This window comes from Plecotus auritus, assembly GCF_963455305.1.
Source record: "Plecotus auritus genome assembly, chromosome: 9".
Classification (NCBI taxonomy): Eukaryota; Metazoa; Chordata; class Mammalia; order Chiroptera; family Vespertilionidae; genus Plecotus; species Plecotus auritus.
Window position 1 is genome coordinate 59,020,705 of NC_137783.1, and position 17,956 is coordinate 59,038,660.

At 37.6% G+C, this 17,956-nt stretch overlaps 1 protein-coding gene across 3 annotated transcripts in view; it reads left to right on the forward strand.

Annotated features, from left to right (window-relative positions):
* Positions 1-17,956, forward strand: part of PARG (poly(ADP-ribose) glycohydrolase) — a 204,568-nt gene that overhangs the window by 170,105 nt on the left and 16,507 nt on the right. For all 3 annotated transcript variants that reach the window (XM_080687384.1, XM_080687383.1, XM_080687382.1), the window contains 2 exons: positions 3,273-3,381; positions 15,335-15,440. In XM_080687384.1, the coding sequence (XP_080543510.1) occupies positions 3,273-3,381; positions 15,335-15,440 (215 nt within the window). The remainder of the gene's footprint in view (positions 1-3,272; positions 3,382-15,334; positions 15,441-17,956) is intronic.

Consider the following 17,956-nt stretch of genomic DNA (forward strand, 5'->3'; position numbering starts at 1 on the left):
TCAATAAATGTGATACACCATATACATAAAATGGATAAAAACCACATAATCATACCAATAGATACAGAAAAGGCATTTGATAAAATCTGGCACCAATTTATGTTAAAAACTCTCAGCAAAGGCAGAATAGAGGGAACATAATAAAGGCCATATATGACAAACCCACAACCAGCATCATACTCAATGGGCAAAAACTACAAACATTTCCCTTAGGATAACGAACATGACAAAGGATGTCTGCTTTTACCACTTTTATTCAACACTAGAGGCCCAGCGCACAAAATTTGTGCGTGGGTATGGTCCCTAGGCCTGGCCTGTGATCGGGGTCATCTTACCCAGCTGCCTGCAGCCGGCCCCACCCCCCACCGCCACCCACGCCGGGTTCCCCATTCGCCATCAGGTGATAGGTGCCTGACAGCCGGGAGAAGGGACCAAGAGGTGGTCAGTGTGCCTCATAGTGACTGGTACAGCGTACGTTCTGGTCATTCTGCTGTTAGGGTCAATTTGCGTATTATCCTTTTTTTATATAGGATAATACGGAAGTCCTAGCCGCAGCAATCAGACAAGAAGAAGAAATAAAAGGCATTCAAATTGGAAAGGAAGAAGTAAAATTGCCATTATTTACAGATGACATAATACTGTATATAGGGAACCCTAAAGATTCCACACAAAAAACTACTAGAACTGATAAATGAATTCAGTAAAGTAGCAGGATACAAAATAAATATCCAGAAATCAATTGCATTTTTATACACCAATAATGAACTATCACAATTGGAAACTAAGAAAACAGTCCCAATTGCATCAAGAAAAGTAAAAAAACCTAGTAATAAGTTTAACCAATGCTGTGAAAGACCTGTACTCGGAAAATTATAAGACACTGATGAAAGATATTGATGAAGATACATATAAGTGGAAGCATATACCATGTTCATTTGGATAGGAAGAATTAACATCATTAAAATGCCTGTACTACCAAAAGCAATCCATAGATTTCTATGAAATAGCGTATTTCACAGAACTAGAATATTCCAAAAATGTATATGGTAACATACAAGATCCCGAATAGCCACAGCAACCTTGTGACAAGAACAAAATTGGACATATCAGGCTACCTGATACCAAACTATATTACAAGGCTATAGTAATCAACAACAGTGTGTTACTGGCGTAAAAACAGGCATATAGGTCAATGGAACAGAATAAAGAGGCCAGAAATAAGCCCACTTTATGGACAATTATGACACAGGAGGCAAAAGCATACAATCAGATTAAGATAGTCTATTCAAAAATGGTGTTGGGGAAATTGGACAGATACATGTAAAAATATCAACCTAGACCACCTTTTTACATCATACATGAGAATAAACTAAAATGGATTAAAGACTTAAATGTTAGACTGAAAATCATAAACTCCTAGAAGAAAACATAGGGAGTAAAATCTTATACATTTCTTATAGCAATATTTTTTCTAATATATCTCCTTGGGAAAGGGAAACAAATGAAAAAATAAACAAATGAGACTACATCAAACTAAAAAGTTTTGCACAGCAAAGGAAACCATCAACAAAATGAAAAGACAACCCACTGAATGGGAGAACATATTCCCCAATGATACATCTGATAGTTAATATCCAAAATTTATAAAGAATTCATACAACCCAACACCAAAACAAACACCAGACAACCCAATTAAAAAATGAGCGAACGATCTGAATAGACATTTCTCCAAAGAAGACATACAGATAGCCAACAGACATATGAAAAGATGCTCAACACCACTAAACAAAGTAATGCAAATTAAAACCACAATGAGATATCACCTCACAGCTGTCAGAATGGCTGTCATCAGTATATCAACAACCAAGTGATGGCGAGGATGTGGAGAAAAGGGATTGGTGGGAATGCAAATTGGAGCAGCCACTGTGGAAAGTAGTATGGAGTTTCCTCCAAAAATTAAAAATGGAACTGCCTTTTGACCCAGAGATTCTACTGGGAATATAGTCTAAGAAACCTGCATCACTCATTCAAAAGAATATATGCAACCCTACGTTTGTTGCAGCATTAAAGTACCAAGATATGGAAGTAGTGCAAGTGTCAGTAGATGAGTGGATAAAAAAGCTATGGTAAATTTATACAATGGGATACTACTAGGCCTTAAAAAAGAAGGAAAGCTTACCCTTTGTGAGAGCATAGATGGACCTGGAGAGTATTATGCTAAGTGAAATAAGCCAGTCAGAGAAAGAAGTATCTCGCTCATGTGGAATCTAATGAACAAAATAAACTGACAAACAAAATAGAAACAGAATCATAGATAGAGAACAAACTGACAGCTGTCAGAAGAGAAGAGAATTGTGGGACTGGGTGAAAAAGGAGAAAGAATTAAGAAAAAAAAGCCATGTGGCAGAAATCACCAGCTACCATCCCTGCAGCAGTGAAGACTTAGTCTTTGTCATCTCAGGCCAGCCCTGGCCTCTCCCTTTGTTTTGATTAAACCATGTGGTTACAGTAGTTATCTATGTGGATACTTACGATAATTATTTACAGACTAACATGAAAGTTTTTATTGTTGTTCTTCAGAGTGGAAAGTTGCTTGGCATATCAATATGTGCAAATTTATGAGATGAAATATTTGGAATTTTACATTTTCAAAATTATCTCACCCCTTCCTTCATATTTCCACAGGCAACATGTTATTTTGACTGCTTTGTGTTATTGTCTGCTTTGCTGTCTTTGTCTTTTTAAAAATATTTCCACAGTCAGCAATTGAGCACAGTAGGTAGAATGTTGTACTGAATCGTTAGACATTTTGTAACACTTGACTTCTTGGGATTATTTCTTGGATGATGTACGGTGATGTTACATACCCAGTGACCTAGAGTAGATCTTTCAAAACAGAGAAGGAATGAATTCTTGTCAAAATACAAATGCCGTATCTTTAATATTAGAGGAAAACAAAGACCTAAGGTTTTTTTGTTTTCCCCCAAATCCTTTAACCTCTGAGACTCACTGTAAATGATGTACCCGTTTACAATATGTCATATTTTTTGTCTCTCCATAATTTTTCATTTGCTATATAATGCCTGACAGTCCACAGTATGTACCTTGGAGTCTAAAATAAAATAGTGTTTTCTGCCTTCCTGTTTTTCTGAGATCTATGGTCTGGGTTTGTTTTTAATATTTTAACCCTGCCAGTGTCTCAGAAACCTGTGAGGGTTTTATTTTGTGAGTGCCTTTCGCCGTCCCTCATCTTTCTCTCCTGTCCTGCCCAGGGACGACTGGCAGCGGCGCAGCACTGAAATTGTCGCCATCGATGCCCTTCACTTCAGACGCTACCTCGACCAGTTTGTGCCCGAGAAAATCAGACGTGAGCTTAACAAGGCCAGCAACCTTATTTCTTAGTTCATCTGGCAGCTGTCATCTATTTACTGTCATTTTATTAATGCTGAAATTAATGCTTTCTGGAAATTCTTGCAGTGTCAGTATGTCTGCCCATAGCTCTCCTGATTTAATGGATCTGTCAGCTTGTACAAGATGTACTTTCCATTTCGTAATTGTTTGATTACTGATGCCAGATAGACTGTTGCTTGACATGAAGCCCCACACATGCATTTATCTCACTAAGTACTGGTAGCTGCTTTGGAACATTATTACAAAACTATAGAGACATGAATGAACCCTTAAAATTTTTTTAGACCTACCCAATGATGTTTTTCTCCACAAGGTATACTTTCAGAATTAAAACAGGTAAACCATAAGAATCCAGTTAAAAGTGTTCTATTGTGGGTAAGATTCCGTGAATTATTTACTGATTTGGCAATTAGACATATTTATTGTGGAATCTATGATTTTCCATGACGCTTAGTGCTGTCTACTATAATCATTTTCTTTTTAATTGTATTACAGAAATATAAAAGTGAGCCATTCCTCTTGTTAGTTACATTTTCACCACTGTTAACCATAATAAATATACTATCATACAGAATTGCTGATACTATTCTCTAGATTTAGGGTCTTACCAAAACAGTTGGCTTTTTCTTTAGTTCCTCAACCTACTCTCACAGTTAAGAACACTGACCCAATTCTGAAAACCATGGTTTAGCTCCTACGAGCAGGATTTAGTATGAGATTGTTTATGAAGATCACAAGGTTTGTGGTTCTGCATGGTTACAGATGTGCCATTCCCTGCACCGACTTCTGATAATGAGAGCAGGCTGGGTGTGTCTGTGCAGGGGTTGGAGTGCCTTTGGATTAGCATGTCTGGCATTCAGTATGTCATCTTCACATCTTCCTGGGTCTCCCCACAGGAATGGTCCCTCCTTGTGGTGGTCTTCTTATCCCAGCTGAACCACCTTGCCTTTCAGATTATTAGTAAAATAAACAACCAAATAATCTTAACAATTTAGTAGCTATTGTAAATGTAATTATTACATTTATTATCTTATATCCTAATCTACTTGAGAATCTAACTTATTGTTGCACATGTTTTCTTATATATAATTTATTAGGTTTTTTAATGTTTAACATTCTCAAAGGAATCTCATAAAAAGTTTGAAGATTAAATGCACTGTTTCCCAAAGTTGAATTTATATAATAGATATTGTTTGTTTACCTTTTTAAAAAAGTAATTTCACTGTCCAGAAAGACTGGTTTTTGTTATATCAGCAGTTATACTTTCTCTTACCTGACTCTGAAATTCAGAATTTGCCTGAAGGATATCTTTATTAATTGTGTTTTAAAATGTAAGCCTGTTTTGCTGTTATAAACTCTTGCCTTGTAGCAGTTGTTTTCAAGACATAATGTTTTTATTATATAGTATATCAATAGAATAAGAAGATTTATATTTAGATTTTCATCATTTAGATTTTCATTTTATATTTAGGTGTTACTTATTAAACATGTATATGTGAATTTTTCACATGTACATTGATACTAGAAGTCATTTATATAAGCAGTAGAGAGTGTGGAGAGAAATATATAAAAAGGAAATGTATTTAAGCACAATCATGTATTAATTAACACAGATTTAAATGTTCAGTTTTTAATGGATAAAGTACATATTTTCACATTCCTTATGAAAGAGCTAGATCATTAACTTTTAGAAATTATCAACAAATATGATCTTTTTTTTTTTCTATCCTCACCAGAGGACATGCTAAGAGAGAGAAAGAGGTGAGGGGGAGAGGGAGAGAGAGAGAGAGAGAGAGGTGAGAGAGAAACATAAATCAGCTGGAAGAAGGGTATCTGCTAGAAAAACTGTATTATCATCTCCCCATTACATTTCTATTCTAGAATTATATATATAATTGATTTTGAGAGAGAGAGATGGGGGGGGGGGAGAGAGAAACATCAATGTGAGAGCATAACATTGATCTGCTGCCTCCTGCACTCCCCCCCAACCAGGGATCAAACCCATAACCCAGCCAGGGATCCTCAAACTACAGCCCGCGGGCCACATGCGGCCCACCGAGGACATTTATCCGGCCCACCGGGTGCCGCTGCCTGTCCTGCTTAGCAGCCGACTCGTCCGGGGCCCGCAGTGTGCATAGGAATTTGTTCATAGTTTTTTTTTTAAACTATAGTCCGGCCTTCCAACGGTCTGAGGGACAGTGAACTGGCCCCCTGTTTAAAAAGTTTGAGGACCCCTGACCCAGGCATTTGCCCTGACTGGGAATTGAACCAGCAACCTTTTGGTGCACAGGATGATACTGCAACCAACCGAGCCACTCTGGCCGGACAACAAATATTATCTTTTAAAAGATAACCCTGAGCATACATAACTCTTTTCTTTTTAATTTCCCATGGCCAATTGATGTTCTATAAATTTACTTATATAGCACTAACCTTCAGTTTACCCATCCTCAAAAACACCAGAAATTTTAAAAATGTGAAGCCTTGGTATATGTGAATAAGTTGTTAGTTGTGTTACCAACATAGAAATACATTTATAGAGACCTTATGAGATAAACTTCATACCAAAAAAAAAGAGTGCCTAGCACACTGCCTTGCTTAAGGGAACTTCTCAAAAATGATTGTTAAATGAATTAGTCAATGATTAATTAAACTTCTTATATATTATTAATAGTTTTTAAAGATAAACTTTTTAGATATAAATACATTATCTGAAATCACTCAAAATGTTACAGATTTATGCATATTTCCTAAATATAAATGCTAAATAAAGCAACTAAGCCCAGTAAATCCCAGTGTCAATGGCAGTGTGACAAATATGAAACTACATGAAGCAGATCGGTTGGTTTTTAATGTATAGTGGTGCAGTTCTCTATTTGTTTTCATCCTGCCATTACTTATGTCAGTATGCAGTTAAGCCTAATTTATATTTCATAAAAGATTCAGCCAAATGCATCTAGAAACTTTAAAAAAATTATACAAGTAACAGTAGTAAAATTGATCATTAGTGTTAAATGATTGTGCTAGCTAGGCATTCTACCTAACACTTAAAAAGCTATGTCTGATTTAATCCTAACCTCACAGTGTAGACACAGTTCTTATCTCCAGTTTAGAGACAGTGAACTGAGCCTCAGGAAGTTGACTAATATGTCCCAGGCCACACAGATAGGCAGGAAAGAAGCCAGGTTCCCCTTCCTACAAAGGACTTTGTTTTTTTTTCTTTTTATCTCTTAAATGTTTACTTTCTCACAGTTCTGGAGGCTAGAAGTCTAACATCAAAGCATCCATAGGTTTGGTTTCTCCTGAGGCCTTTCTCCTTAGCTTGCTGTGGCAACCTTTTCACTGTCTTCTATGCAAGCATGCCCCTGGTGTCCCTTTGTGTGTCCATATTTCCTTATCTTATTTTTTGTTTATTTGTTTGTTAATCCTCACCTGAGGATATTTTTTCCCCCATCTATTTTTAGAGAGAGTGGGAGGGAGGGGGAGACACAGAAAATTGATGTGAGAGAGACATTGATTGCTTGCTTCCGGGCCTCCCAGTGGGACCTATTGAGCCACAACTGAGGTACATACCCTTGACCAGAACTGAACCCAGGACCCTTCAGTCCACATGCTGGCGCTCTATCCACTACTATTCACTGAGCCAAACTTTTTTCTGTCCCCACCCCCACACTCCTGAGACTCCAATTACCTGTATTCTTGACTGCCTAATGTTGTCCCACTGCTCATTAATCATTCATTTATCACAGTGTATTTATATTTATGATTTTTTTCTTATGTTTTATTTTGGGTGTTTCTATTGCTATGACTTTAAGTTCATGAATTTTTTTCTTCTGCAATGCCTATCTACTGCTAATCCTGTCTACTATATTTTTCACTTCAGAAATTATAATTTTCATCTTTAGAAGTTTGATTTGGATCATTTTTTTTTAATCTTGTGTCTCTATTTTTTTAATCCTCACCCAAGAATATGTTTTTATTGATTTTTAGAGAGAGGAAGAGGGAAGGGGGGAAACAGAGAGAGAGGCAGAAACATGATCAGTGGCCTCCCATACACACCCCCAAACACACAACCCAGGTAATGTGCCCTAACCAGGAATCGAACCCGCGACCCTTCCGTGCATGGGACGACACTCCAGCCAATTGAGCCACACCCACCAGGGCCCATGTCTCTATTTAATATGCTCAATCTTTAAACTAGCTTTAACATATGAAATACCTATAACTGTTACAACGTCCTTGTCTACTAATTTTATCATCCGTGTCATTTCTAGGCCTATTTCTAGTGACTGCTTGTTCTCCTCAATATGCATTGTATTCTGTGCTTTGTATACCTGGTAATTTATTATTGGATGCCAAATGTGGTAAATTTTGTATTTCTTGCTGGAATTTTAAAAAATGTTCTTTAATTTTGAGCTTTATTTTAGAACTAAGTGACTTGGACAACTTAATCCTTCAGAGGCTTGTTTTTATGCTTTGTTAGGTAAATCCTTTAGACCAGGGCTAATTTGACACCACTATTGAGGCACTGTTTCTACTTTAGCAAGTGCAAACACAAGATATATATGGCCCTCTATAACAGGGACTGTTCTGTCTCCTGCTTTGTAGTGATCTTTTTCTGACCTCGAGTTAATTTAGTCACTAATCATGAACTGATTAGCACTCAGCTAAAGAATCTAAGACCTAAAGTCCAATACAACATACTGTGATGATGGAATTGTGACTGTTGAGCATCTGAAATATGGTTAGGGCAACTGATAAAATAAAATTTTACCTTAATTACTTTTTAAAAATCTAACTCCTCACACATAAAGATTACTATAACTAAATCTGTCTTTCTAGACTTTTTACCTGTTTCAATCTTAAATCATTAAGAATATTTCCTGCCAGAGCCAGTTTGGCTCAGTGGATAGGCTGTAGACTGAAGGGTCCTGGGTTCAATTCCAGTCAAGGGCACATGCTTGAGTTGTGGGCTCAATCCCCAGTAGGGGGTGTGCAGGAGACAGCTGATCAATGATTCTCTTTCATTATTGATGTTTCTGTCTCTCTCTCCCTCTCCCTTCCTCTCTGAAATCAATAAATATATGTTTTTTTAAAGAATATTTCCTGCATTTGTTAAAACATGATCTACAAGCATGTAAACCTGGCTTACCTCTTCTTTTTTAGTCATAATCCTGTACTGTAAGCAAGTTTCCAGTGAATGCTTTTCTCAGTATCCCTTTCTGTTTGATATATTTTTTAAAGAAAATTTGAGGATTCCTCCTTGCTTTCCCTGACAATTTAATTTTATTAAATTCCTCATGAGACAAGGAAATATCACAGGTGTAAAGTAGCCCATCACCACATGGCTAACATTGAGAAAGCACTTAGGGCCTGGCATGTGGGAAATCATTTAATAAATGTATGGCTTTTTATTTACTACTATATTCATAAACATTTGCCCTTTTAGCAAAGAATCAGTTTTCTAATTCTTTCATTGAGAAATAAGAAAGCAGTAAGTGGTTTTGTTAAATGTTACTAATAGCTTAATTAGAAAACTTAATCCAAATAACTTAGGGCTTCCTAGATTAAAGTATTTCATAACTTATTAGGTACACTTAGCTATTAAAAGAGAATTAATTATAAATTTCAGTAGATGCAACAGGAAGTTTTCCAGAAACTGACAGCACAACTTGGAGAGGGTATTAAATGTTTTGTCAACTTGGGTTTAAAGCAGAAGTCTATATTAAATCACTTGAGAGATGACTTGCACAATTCTACTTTCTTTTCTTTTTTTTTTTTTTTTTTTTTTTTTTGCATGCCACAGAGAAAGTAGGAATGAATAGAAAAACTCTGTTTTTCTAAATGAAGCAACAAACATAAGACCAGTTTTCACCATCAGAATTCAGTGTGGATCTTTGAATTCTAGAGGCCTATCTGCTACTTTGGGGCATTGCTCACCAGATAGTAATTGAAAGGGCAATCCCACAAAGTGCTTTATTACTTCTGGAAACAGTCTGCTTCATCTAGGCTCCACTTGTGTTATTGGACAACATGTGGCCTATAAGTAGAGTTGGTTTTTAAAAGGAAAAGTCAGTCTCCTTTTATCTAACTGACTAGAGGCCCAGTGCATGAAAATTCATGCACTGGAGGGAGGGTCCCTCCACCCAGCCTTCCCCCTCTCACAGTCCGGGAGCCCTCAGGAGCAGGAGGCGACCCGGTGATCAGGGGAAGGTGATGCCCCATCATACCTCTGCTGCTGCCACTGCCAGCAGCGCAAGCCTCGGCCGGCCCTGGTTATCTGAGCCTCAGGTGGTCCTGAGCGGCTGGGCAGCTACCATCTGAGGCTTGCCTGCGCCTCGGGCCGGCCCTGGGCGACTGGGGGGCTGAGGGGACTGGGGGACTCTGGAGGCAGGCATGCGGAGCAGCCAGGCCCGCCTGGGGGCAGGCCCGGCCTTGCCATGAGCCTGCCGCCCTGGCGGGGCTGAGGGCACTGGACGCCACCATCTTTGAGGGCAGGGCAATCAATTAGCATATCCCCTCCTTATTGGCTGTGGGGGCCGCCATCTTTGTGACAGTGTGAGGGTCAATTAGCATATTCCCTCTTTATTAGATAGGACACTGTGAAGCAGTGTTTAATCCCCTGAGAGATCAGCTGGGTGACGTTCTAGAGCGGGGGTGGGCAAACTTTTTGACTCGAGGACCACAATGGGTTCTTAAACTGGACCGGAGGGCCGGAACAAAAGCATGGATGGAGTGTTTGTGTGAACTAATATAAATTCAAAGTAAAGGAGCGGAGGGGAGTGCAAGAGAACCGGACAGAACAGCCGGATCCGGCCCGCAGGCCGTAGTTTGCCCATGGCTGTTCTAGAGGAAAGTAATTTCTGTGATTTGGAAGATTTATGACTCTAGCTTGCAAAAGTGGCAAATAGCTCAGCAAAAGAAGGAGAAATCATCTGTAAAAAGCTGCATTTAGCCATGGTTAGACTCATTCAGGTAAGATTAAGTAATTAATGTATTTTGTGGAGGCTTTGGGGTCAGAAATTTAACAAAGTGAAGAAACCACCCCAGCAGGAAATCACTACCATTTACCTTTTTTAAAATTGATTCATTTATTGATTTTTTTAATTACTCATCACCAAATTTAGAAAGGGCTTGTTATGAAACCAGAGCTTGATTAACAAAACCAATCAATACTTGCTGCTGTTATGTCTAGGAAGTTCAACATCTGATCATTTATAATCTTTTCTTGAAATGTGTCACTACTTTTCAGGAATATTAATTCAAGTGAGTTTTCCCTTAAGTTTCTCAATATATAGAATCAGAATAACCAAAGAGATACCTACTCTAATCTTCTGTTTTACACATGAGAGAGAAAACTATGGTCTGCATAATTATTTCATTTTATATTGCTTTTTTTGTTGTTCTTAATCCTCACCCAAGGATATTTTTTTCCATTGTTTTATTTATTTATTTATTTTTTTTAGAGAGAGAGTGAAAGGGAGGGAAGGAGGTGGGAAGGAGAGAGAGAGAGAGAGATGTGAGAGTGATACATTGATTGGTTGCCTCCCATATGAACCCTGACCAGGCCAAGGATCGAACCTGCAACCCAGGTACCTGCCTTCTACTGGAAATTGAACCAAAGACCCTTCTGATGCTTGGGCCGACTCTCTAACCACTGAGCACACTGGCAAGGGGGGCTTACATTGTATTTTTATTTTATTTTTTTTATTTTTTATTTTTTTAAATATATTTTATTGATTTTTTACAGAGAGGAAGGGAGAATGATAGTCAGAAACATCGATGGGAGAGAAACATCGATCAGCTGCCTCCTGCACACCTCCTACTGGGGATGTGCCCGCAACCAAGGTACATGCCCTTGACTGGAATCGAACTTGGGACCTTTCAGTCCGCAGGCTGACGCTCTACCCACTGAGCCAAACCAGTTAGGGCTACATTGCATTTTTAAAAAGCAAAATCAATTTATTAATCTTACAGTTATTTTAAAGATAAGGCATCCAAATAATTGTTTTCATTTGAATAGGTCTTTCTATATGAATATTTAGCTTCATATATATATGGGTTCAAAAAATACCTATAATTTTGTATTTTACCTATTTATTTTAGCCCTATATTATATTTTTCACACTTTCTAATAATCTTCATAATAATACATCTAATAGACATAAAATCAGTGGGATTGATATACTATGACTTAACTACTGTTTTGAACAATTAGGTGGTACCAAGTTTTTCTCTATTGTACATATACATACTATAGTAATAAACAACTTTACACAGTTGCTATTTAATAAAGTAGCAAGAGAAGTTTATAAAATTGATGATACTGAATCTAAGGATAATTTTAAGACTCCTAATTAATATTATTTTATTCTATTCCAAAAGATTCCCTTAAGTATAGTTGGTATACAGTATTATATTAGTTATAATACTTTCAGGTGTATAATATAGTGATTCAACATTTTTATACCTTACAGTGTGATCACCCCACTAAATTTAGTAATCTTAACACATATGTTCCCATGATTCTTTATTTTTTTTTAAAAAATATATTTTATTGATTTTTTACAGAGAGGAAGGAAGAGGGATAGAGAGTTAGAAACATCGATGAGAGAGAAACATTGATCAGCTGCCTCCTGCACACCTCCTACTGGGGATGTGCCCACAACCAAGTTACATGCCCTTGACCGGAATCGAACCCGGGACCTTTCAGTCCACAGGCTGACGCTCTATCCACTGAGCCAAACCGGTTTTGGCCCCATGATTCTTAAGAGACTTTTTATGTTATGTTTGTGTTTTCTTTACTTTTTAATTTTTTTTTTTGTATTTGTTTTTAAGAAATTACAGTATTCTAAAACCTCAGAAAATCAGTATCAGTACCAACTATATTACTTTAAGTTAAATAATTATTATTCCTAATTAAATTATTAATCTAGCAAGTAATATAATGTATTTATAGTATAATGAAAGACATAGTTTAATTATATCTACTTGAGCCTGCTAAAATTAATGTTGCAGACGTTTTTACAAAAGTGTGTGTGGGCTTATGCACATTGGTGTGTGGATATTTGTGGTACACTCTTTCCTGAGAACCATCTATTTCCTGGACTCATTTCAGGGCCTGTAGGTTCTCACATCAGTTTTCTTTTCTTTTTCTTTTTTCTAATATATTTTTATTGATTTCAGAGAGGAATGGAGAGGGAGAAAGAGATAGAAACATCAATGACGAAGAGAATCATTGATTGGCTGCCTCCTGCATGCCCCCTACTGGGGATCAAGCCCCGCAACCCAGACATGTGCCCTGACCGGGAATCAAACTGTGACCTCCTGGTTCATAGGTCAACACTACCACTGAGCCATGCGGGCCAGTCATCACTTCAGTTTTCTTTATTTCCTTCCTACATCTCTGTCTTAACCACTTCCTGGCTGGGCTCTAGGTTTTTACTCTAGATACCAGGATTTTCCACCTGTCTCTTGTTTCTTAAAGTGTTCATTGATATCTTCTACTTACTGTCCTGGGATATAAATGTTTCCCTTTTTCCCAGTTTAAAGTTGTTTATTAGTAAAAACTAAGTAGCTCTGTCATTGGTGAAGGTCATATCAGGATGTGATTAAATTTAAGCTGGATTTCTATTACTTATACTGTTGTGATTAATCTCCTCAAAGTGGCTCTGGGTGGGGAAAAATAAAGTATTTGTAGCCTGTGTGGAGCTCTTGAGAACTCCTAATACCTTTCTCCATGAAGTAAGAACTTGGCAGTTCTTTTAAGGATTCTATCCTTACCCGATGGTTGTTTCTTATTGAAGTAGCTCAATTACTCCTGTAAAAGGAAAGGACTCCCTGACAGTGGCACTGCCCTGGTTTCTAGCATTTGAGGGACTCCTCTCCTCGCTGGAGAAGGAGAAGCATGGGTTGTCCCTCTTCAGGGACATTAGAGGGGCTTGCTGCTTCTCTCCTCTTTCTGGCTCTAACAGAATAAAAGAATTACCATGTAATTGTTTTATATCATTTAATTTCTGATTATCTTTTTAAAATTTTATTTGATAAAAACACCAAATGCAGGTTAATTTCAGTTGTATAGTTTGTTTTAGCTGTGGCCATTTTTTAGGATAGGATTTTTTTTTTTTTTTGTAAAATTGGTTAATCCTTTATATTAGATTTTGCTTCTAATCTAAATATTTAAAATTCTCTGTTGTTGGGTTTTTGTTTCAGGAAGCTATTTTTGTTCCTTAAAGAAAAGTTAGCCCAGATATGTAGAGATAGCAGTGAGGAAGAGACTAAAACCGTTCTGACATACAGAACAGAAATGACATGAACAAGGAAGCTAAGAGGTCTCCCTCTTTAGCTAGGCATGGTAGGAGAAATTGACAGGCAACCAAACTTACATCTACTCCAACAGAGCTTGTTCCCTTTCTTGTTGGCATAAAGGAAGGGAGAGTATAGCTTTCAAGAACCTGCTTAAAAAAATTGAGCTTTTTGATACATTTTACCTGAAAGGGATTTTCAGAAGCTCCATGCATCTAATTTTACAGGTCATTTGTGACTTCTGGTGTAAGCTCTGTACCACATCATTGAATAATGGTGTGCTGGCAGCTTATAATTAGTATCTGTCAGGATTTACAGCCTCGGAGGGGTGGAAGGAATTGCCTTGTTCATCCATCCAGACAGTGGGTAACATTTTTATACCTTTGTGGAAACTTCACAGAGCAATTTACTATATATCTGTGTGTGGATTTCATAGAGCATCTTTCTTTATACTTGGTTTTTCTCTGGGAACATCTGTCACAGGTCATTTTTATTTTATTTATGATTATGCATAAGCTGTATTTTTGGCTTTGATTCTTACTTGAGAAAACCCAGGAAGATTTGCTTTGCTATTATACTCAACCTCTGATAGTTTCAGAAAACTAAGAACCCTTAGGAAGCAGGGAGACCAACCAGGCAGACAGGAAAAAAATGGACGTCAGAAACTCTGGGACCTTAAACGCAGTCTTCTCATACAAAATGAACTGTTCATGTAATTAATACTTAGTCAACATCCTTGGGATATGTTGTTCTTCTCTCAGGTTACTGAGAAATACATTTTAAAATATTCTCATTTAAAACAGCTTGAAACTAGAGAATCTTGGTTCTTAGGGTTATTTTATAACCAGGTGTAGGAATCCCTTTTATAATATAGTTGCTTTCGCATTGTTAAGCATTTTAGTGGCAGGAGGCACATAAAAAAGCTATTCACAGTTATTAATCTAGTTCCAGTAATTCAGAGAGAGTGCTAAGGAAACATAACAGTAATTGCTCTTTACCTTAATGAAAAAAATGGTGATCAAAAGCCTTCAAATAAAGCAGTGTCTCACGTGTCTTTCCTTTCTTTAGTTAATTCCTGGTAGTTTGTCACTATGATGCTATCAGCTCTTGAAATGTCTCTGATATTTTCATTTATATGTCTTTGAATTGAAAAAAGAAACTGAGACCCATGTTGGGTTAAGGCAGGGGTGGGGAACCTTTTTTTCTGCCGAGGGCCATTTGGATATTTATAACATCATTCTCAGGCCATACAAAATTATCACCTTAAAAATTAGCCTGCTCTGTTTGATCAAACTTTTAATTAACTCACCCCTCATGCCTTGGAGGGAGGGCCAAGCAAATGGTTTCCCAGGCCTGGTAAGGCCTGCAGGCTGGACATTCCTCACCCCTGGCTTTAGGGCTTTGATTTGCCCAGCATCAAAGTAAGTAAGTATTAGAATTAATCATTTCTTACTCTTTTTCTTCTATAATCTCACAACTTTCTGTTTTCCCCTTTATTTTGGCCCCTAAGTAAAAATAGAGAGATACCGTAAGCTTGGTAATGGATACTGTCCATCTAGTTAAAAAGACTGCTAGTGTCTAGTCACTCATGTGCTTTGATACTTCTTTAATCCTGCAGGCTTACTGTGGATTTTTCCGTCCGGGAGTTTCTTCAGAGAATCTTTCTGCAGTGGCCACGGGAAACTGGGGCTGCGGTGCCTTTGGGGGCGATGCTAGATTAAAAGGTGAGTGGACACATTGTTATAAGAAGGGTAATAGCATTCTGACTAGGGAGAAAAGTTAGTCCTTCAAACTGATTTTCTAATTTTCTATCATAATAAAAGACGATAAAGATCTAAGAGAAGAGAAAAAGAATACTTGACACTATCCTCTTTTTTCTTATTGTGTTTAAAGGAATCTTATTTTTATTTACTGTTTCCCTTCAGAGGTTACTTATTTCTCTGATCTACCACGTTCTTTCACGGAAGTGATTTTGTGTGTGTTCAGAGCTGTTTTGTTGACTCAGTCATTCATTTACCAAACTTATGGGGCATTTGCTGTGCTCTTGGCCCAGCAAGATTGGGCATCACCCAGACAGAGAGGAAGATAGATACTGAGGTTTCTGGCCTCCAAACCATGCTTAAGACCAGGCACTGTGGCTGACTCTGAGAATATAAAGGTGGAATATAATATGTGGTTCCTGCTTTGGAATTCACAGTTTAGCATAATGAGAGAGAGGCATAGACAAATGCAGCACACAGTAATAAGTGCTTTACTAGGGGTACACAGTGTATGGGAGTAATGCTTGGGAGAGCTGCATGAATGGCACAGATAAGGAGGCATTTGGGTACTGAAGAAGGATAAACAATTCCTGAATTTTATTGTTTGTGTATAAAAATTACAATACCTGATCAACAAAGCTTTTGGCCATTTCTCCTCTACTCTCAAAAGTATCAGTTATAGAAAATAGTATTATATCATTACTTAGGATGGTTACTGGTCTTGTCAACTCAGCTGGTCTGACACCAGAACCAATTAGGTGTGCTGCAATGCAATCCTGACACTAAATACTTGGAGTTAGTGCAGACCTCACAGGATAAGGGCAAAGTCCTCCACAAGACCACCCCTACCTCAGACCCCAGGCAAATGTCCTCCAGGCCACACACAATTCTGACCAATTGGCTACAAGTTGGGAGGTGTCCTCGATTCCCCACGTGTAATAATTCACTAGAGTGACTTACTGAGCCAGGAGGGCGCTATTACCACTTTATTAGAAAGGATACGCAATGGGTATGATCTGGGAGAGAACACAAAGCTCCCATGCCTGCTCCCTGTGGTGTCAGGCAGTCACTCTCCCAGCACATGAAGGTGTTTGCCAACCAGCAAGCTCCACCAACCTTCGGTGTCCAAAGTTCTTATTGAGGCTTCCTCCATGGGCCTCATTGATTGGAACATTGGCCACATCATTTTCAACCCTCTGTTTACCACTCCCTGAAGTTCAAAGGCTAAAAGTCCCAGTGCTGAAGCTATCTCGGGGCCCAGTAGGAGTCACCTCATAACAAAGACACTGTCACTCAGGAAATTCCAAAGGTTTCTGAAGCTTCTGCCAGGAACCCAGGACCAAGACCAGACAGAGTCTTTGTTATACTATATTTATCAAGTTAACAAGAAAACAAAGCAAACACTAAATGGCCAGCTGGCCTTGATAGCCAAAGTAGAGATAGACAAAATTTATCTTGTTGGGACTAAAAGAGTTAAGCTGTCATAAATGAGTCTCTTATTTTTATAAAAATAACACATTTATGCCCTAGCTACTTTGGCTCAGTGGATAGAGCGTCAGCCTGTGGACTGAAGGATCCCGGGTTTGATTCCAGTCAAGGGCACATGCCCAGGTTGTGGGCTGGATCCCCAGTAGGGGGCATGCAGGAGTCAGCCAATCAATGATTCTCTCTCATCATTGATGTTTCTCTCTCTCCTTCTCCGTTCTTCTCTGATATCAATAAAAATATATTTTTTAAAAAACACATTTGTTATTGTATTTTAAATTCAGACGATTATCCTGATGTATGTGAAAATCACCAGAATTTACTGTTAACATTTTGGTGACCACCCTTTCAGATATTTCTATGTAATAATCTATGTAACCATTTGACATTAATAAGATCACACCATATATTCTATGCTCTAAACTGCCTCATTTTGAAAACATTACAGTCTCATGGATGGCTTTCAACACCAACAAATGTAGACCTGCTGTTGACATTTTTTTATAGCTAAATGCTTGTTTTTTGTATGTACCTATATACCTTAATTTATTTCACCAGTTCTCCACTTGTACACAGTTGATTTATTTTCTTTATCTTATATGAAAAGCAATACTGCAGTATATAATTGTGTATGCTACATATAATTGTTTTATTAGGGTTAATTCCTGGAAGTAAGATTAATGACTCAAGAGATGTTTGTATTTTATATTTTTATACTTACTGCAAATTGTCCTTCTGAATTACTTTGTCTTCCTTTGCATAGGCATGCTCACAAAGATGAGATTGTCCATCATTTTAATTTTTCTGAAATTCAACATATTTCATGTGTTTATTGGCCATTTTTATTTATTTTGTGAATTGCTTTTTCATGTCTTCAGCCCATTCAGATTGTAAGGAGTTATTTTGATTTTTCATTTGCTCTTTCTATATTAAGAAATATTAATTATTTAACTGTCACATGTTGCAGGTATTTTTCTTAGTTTTTTCCATTTATT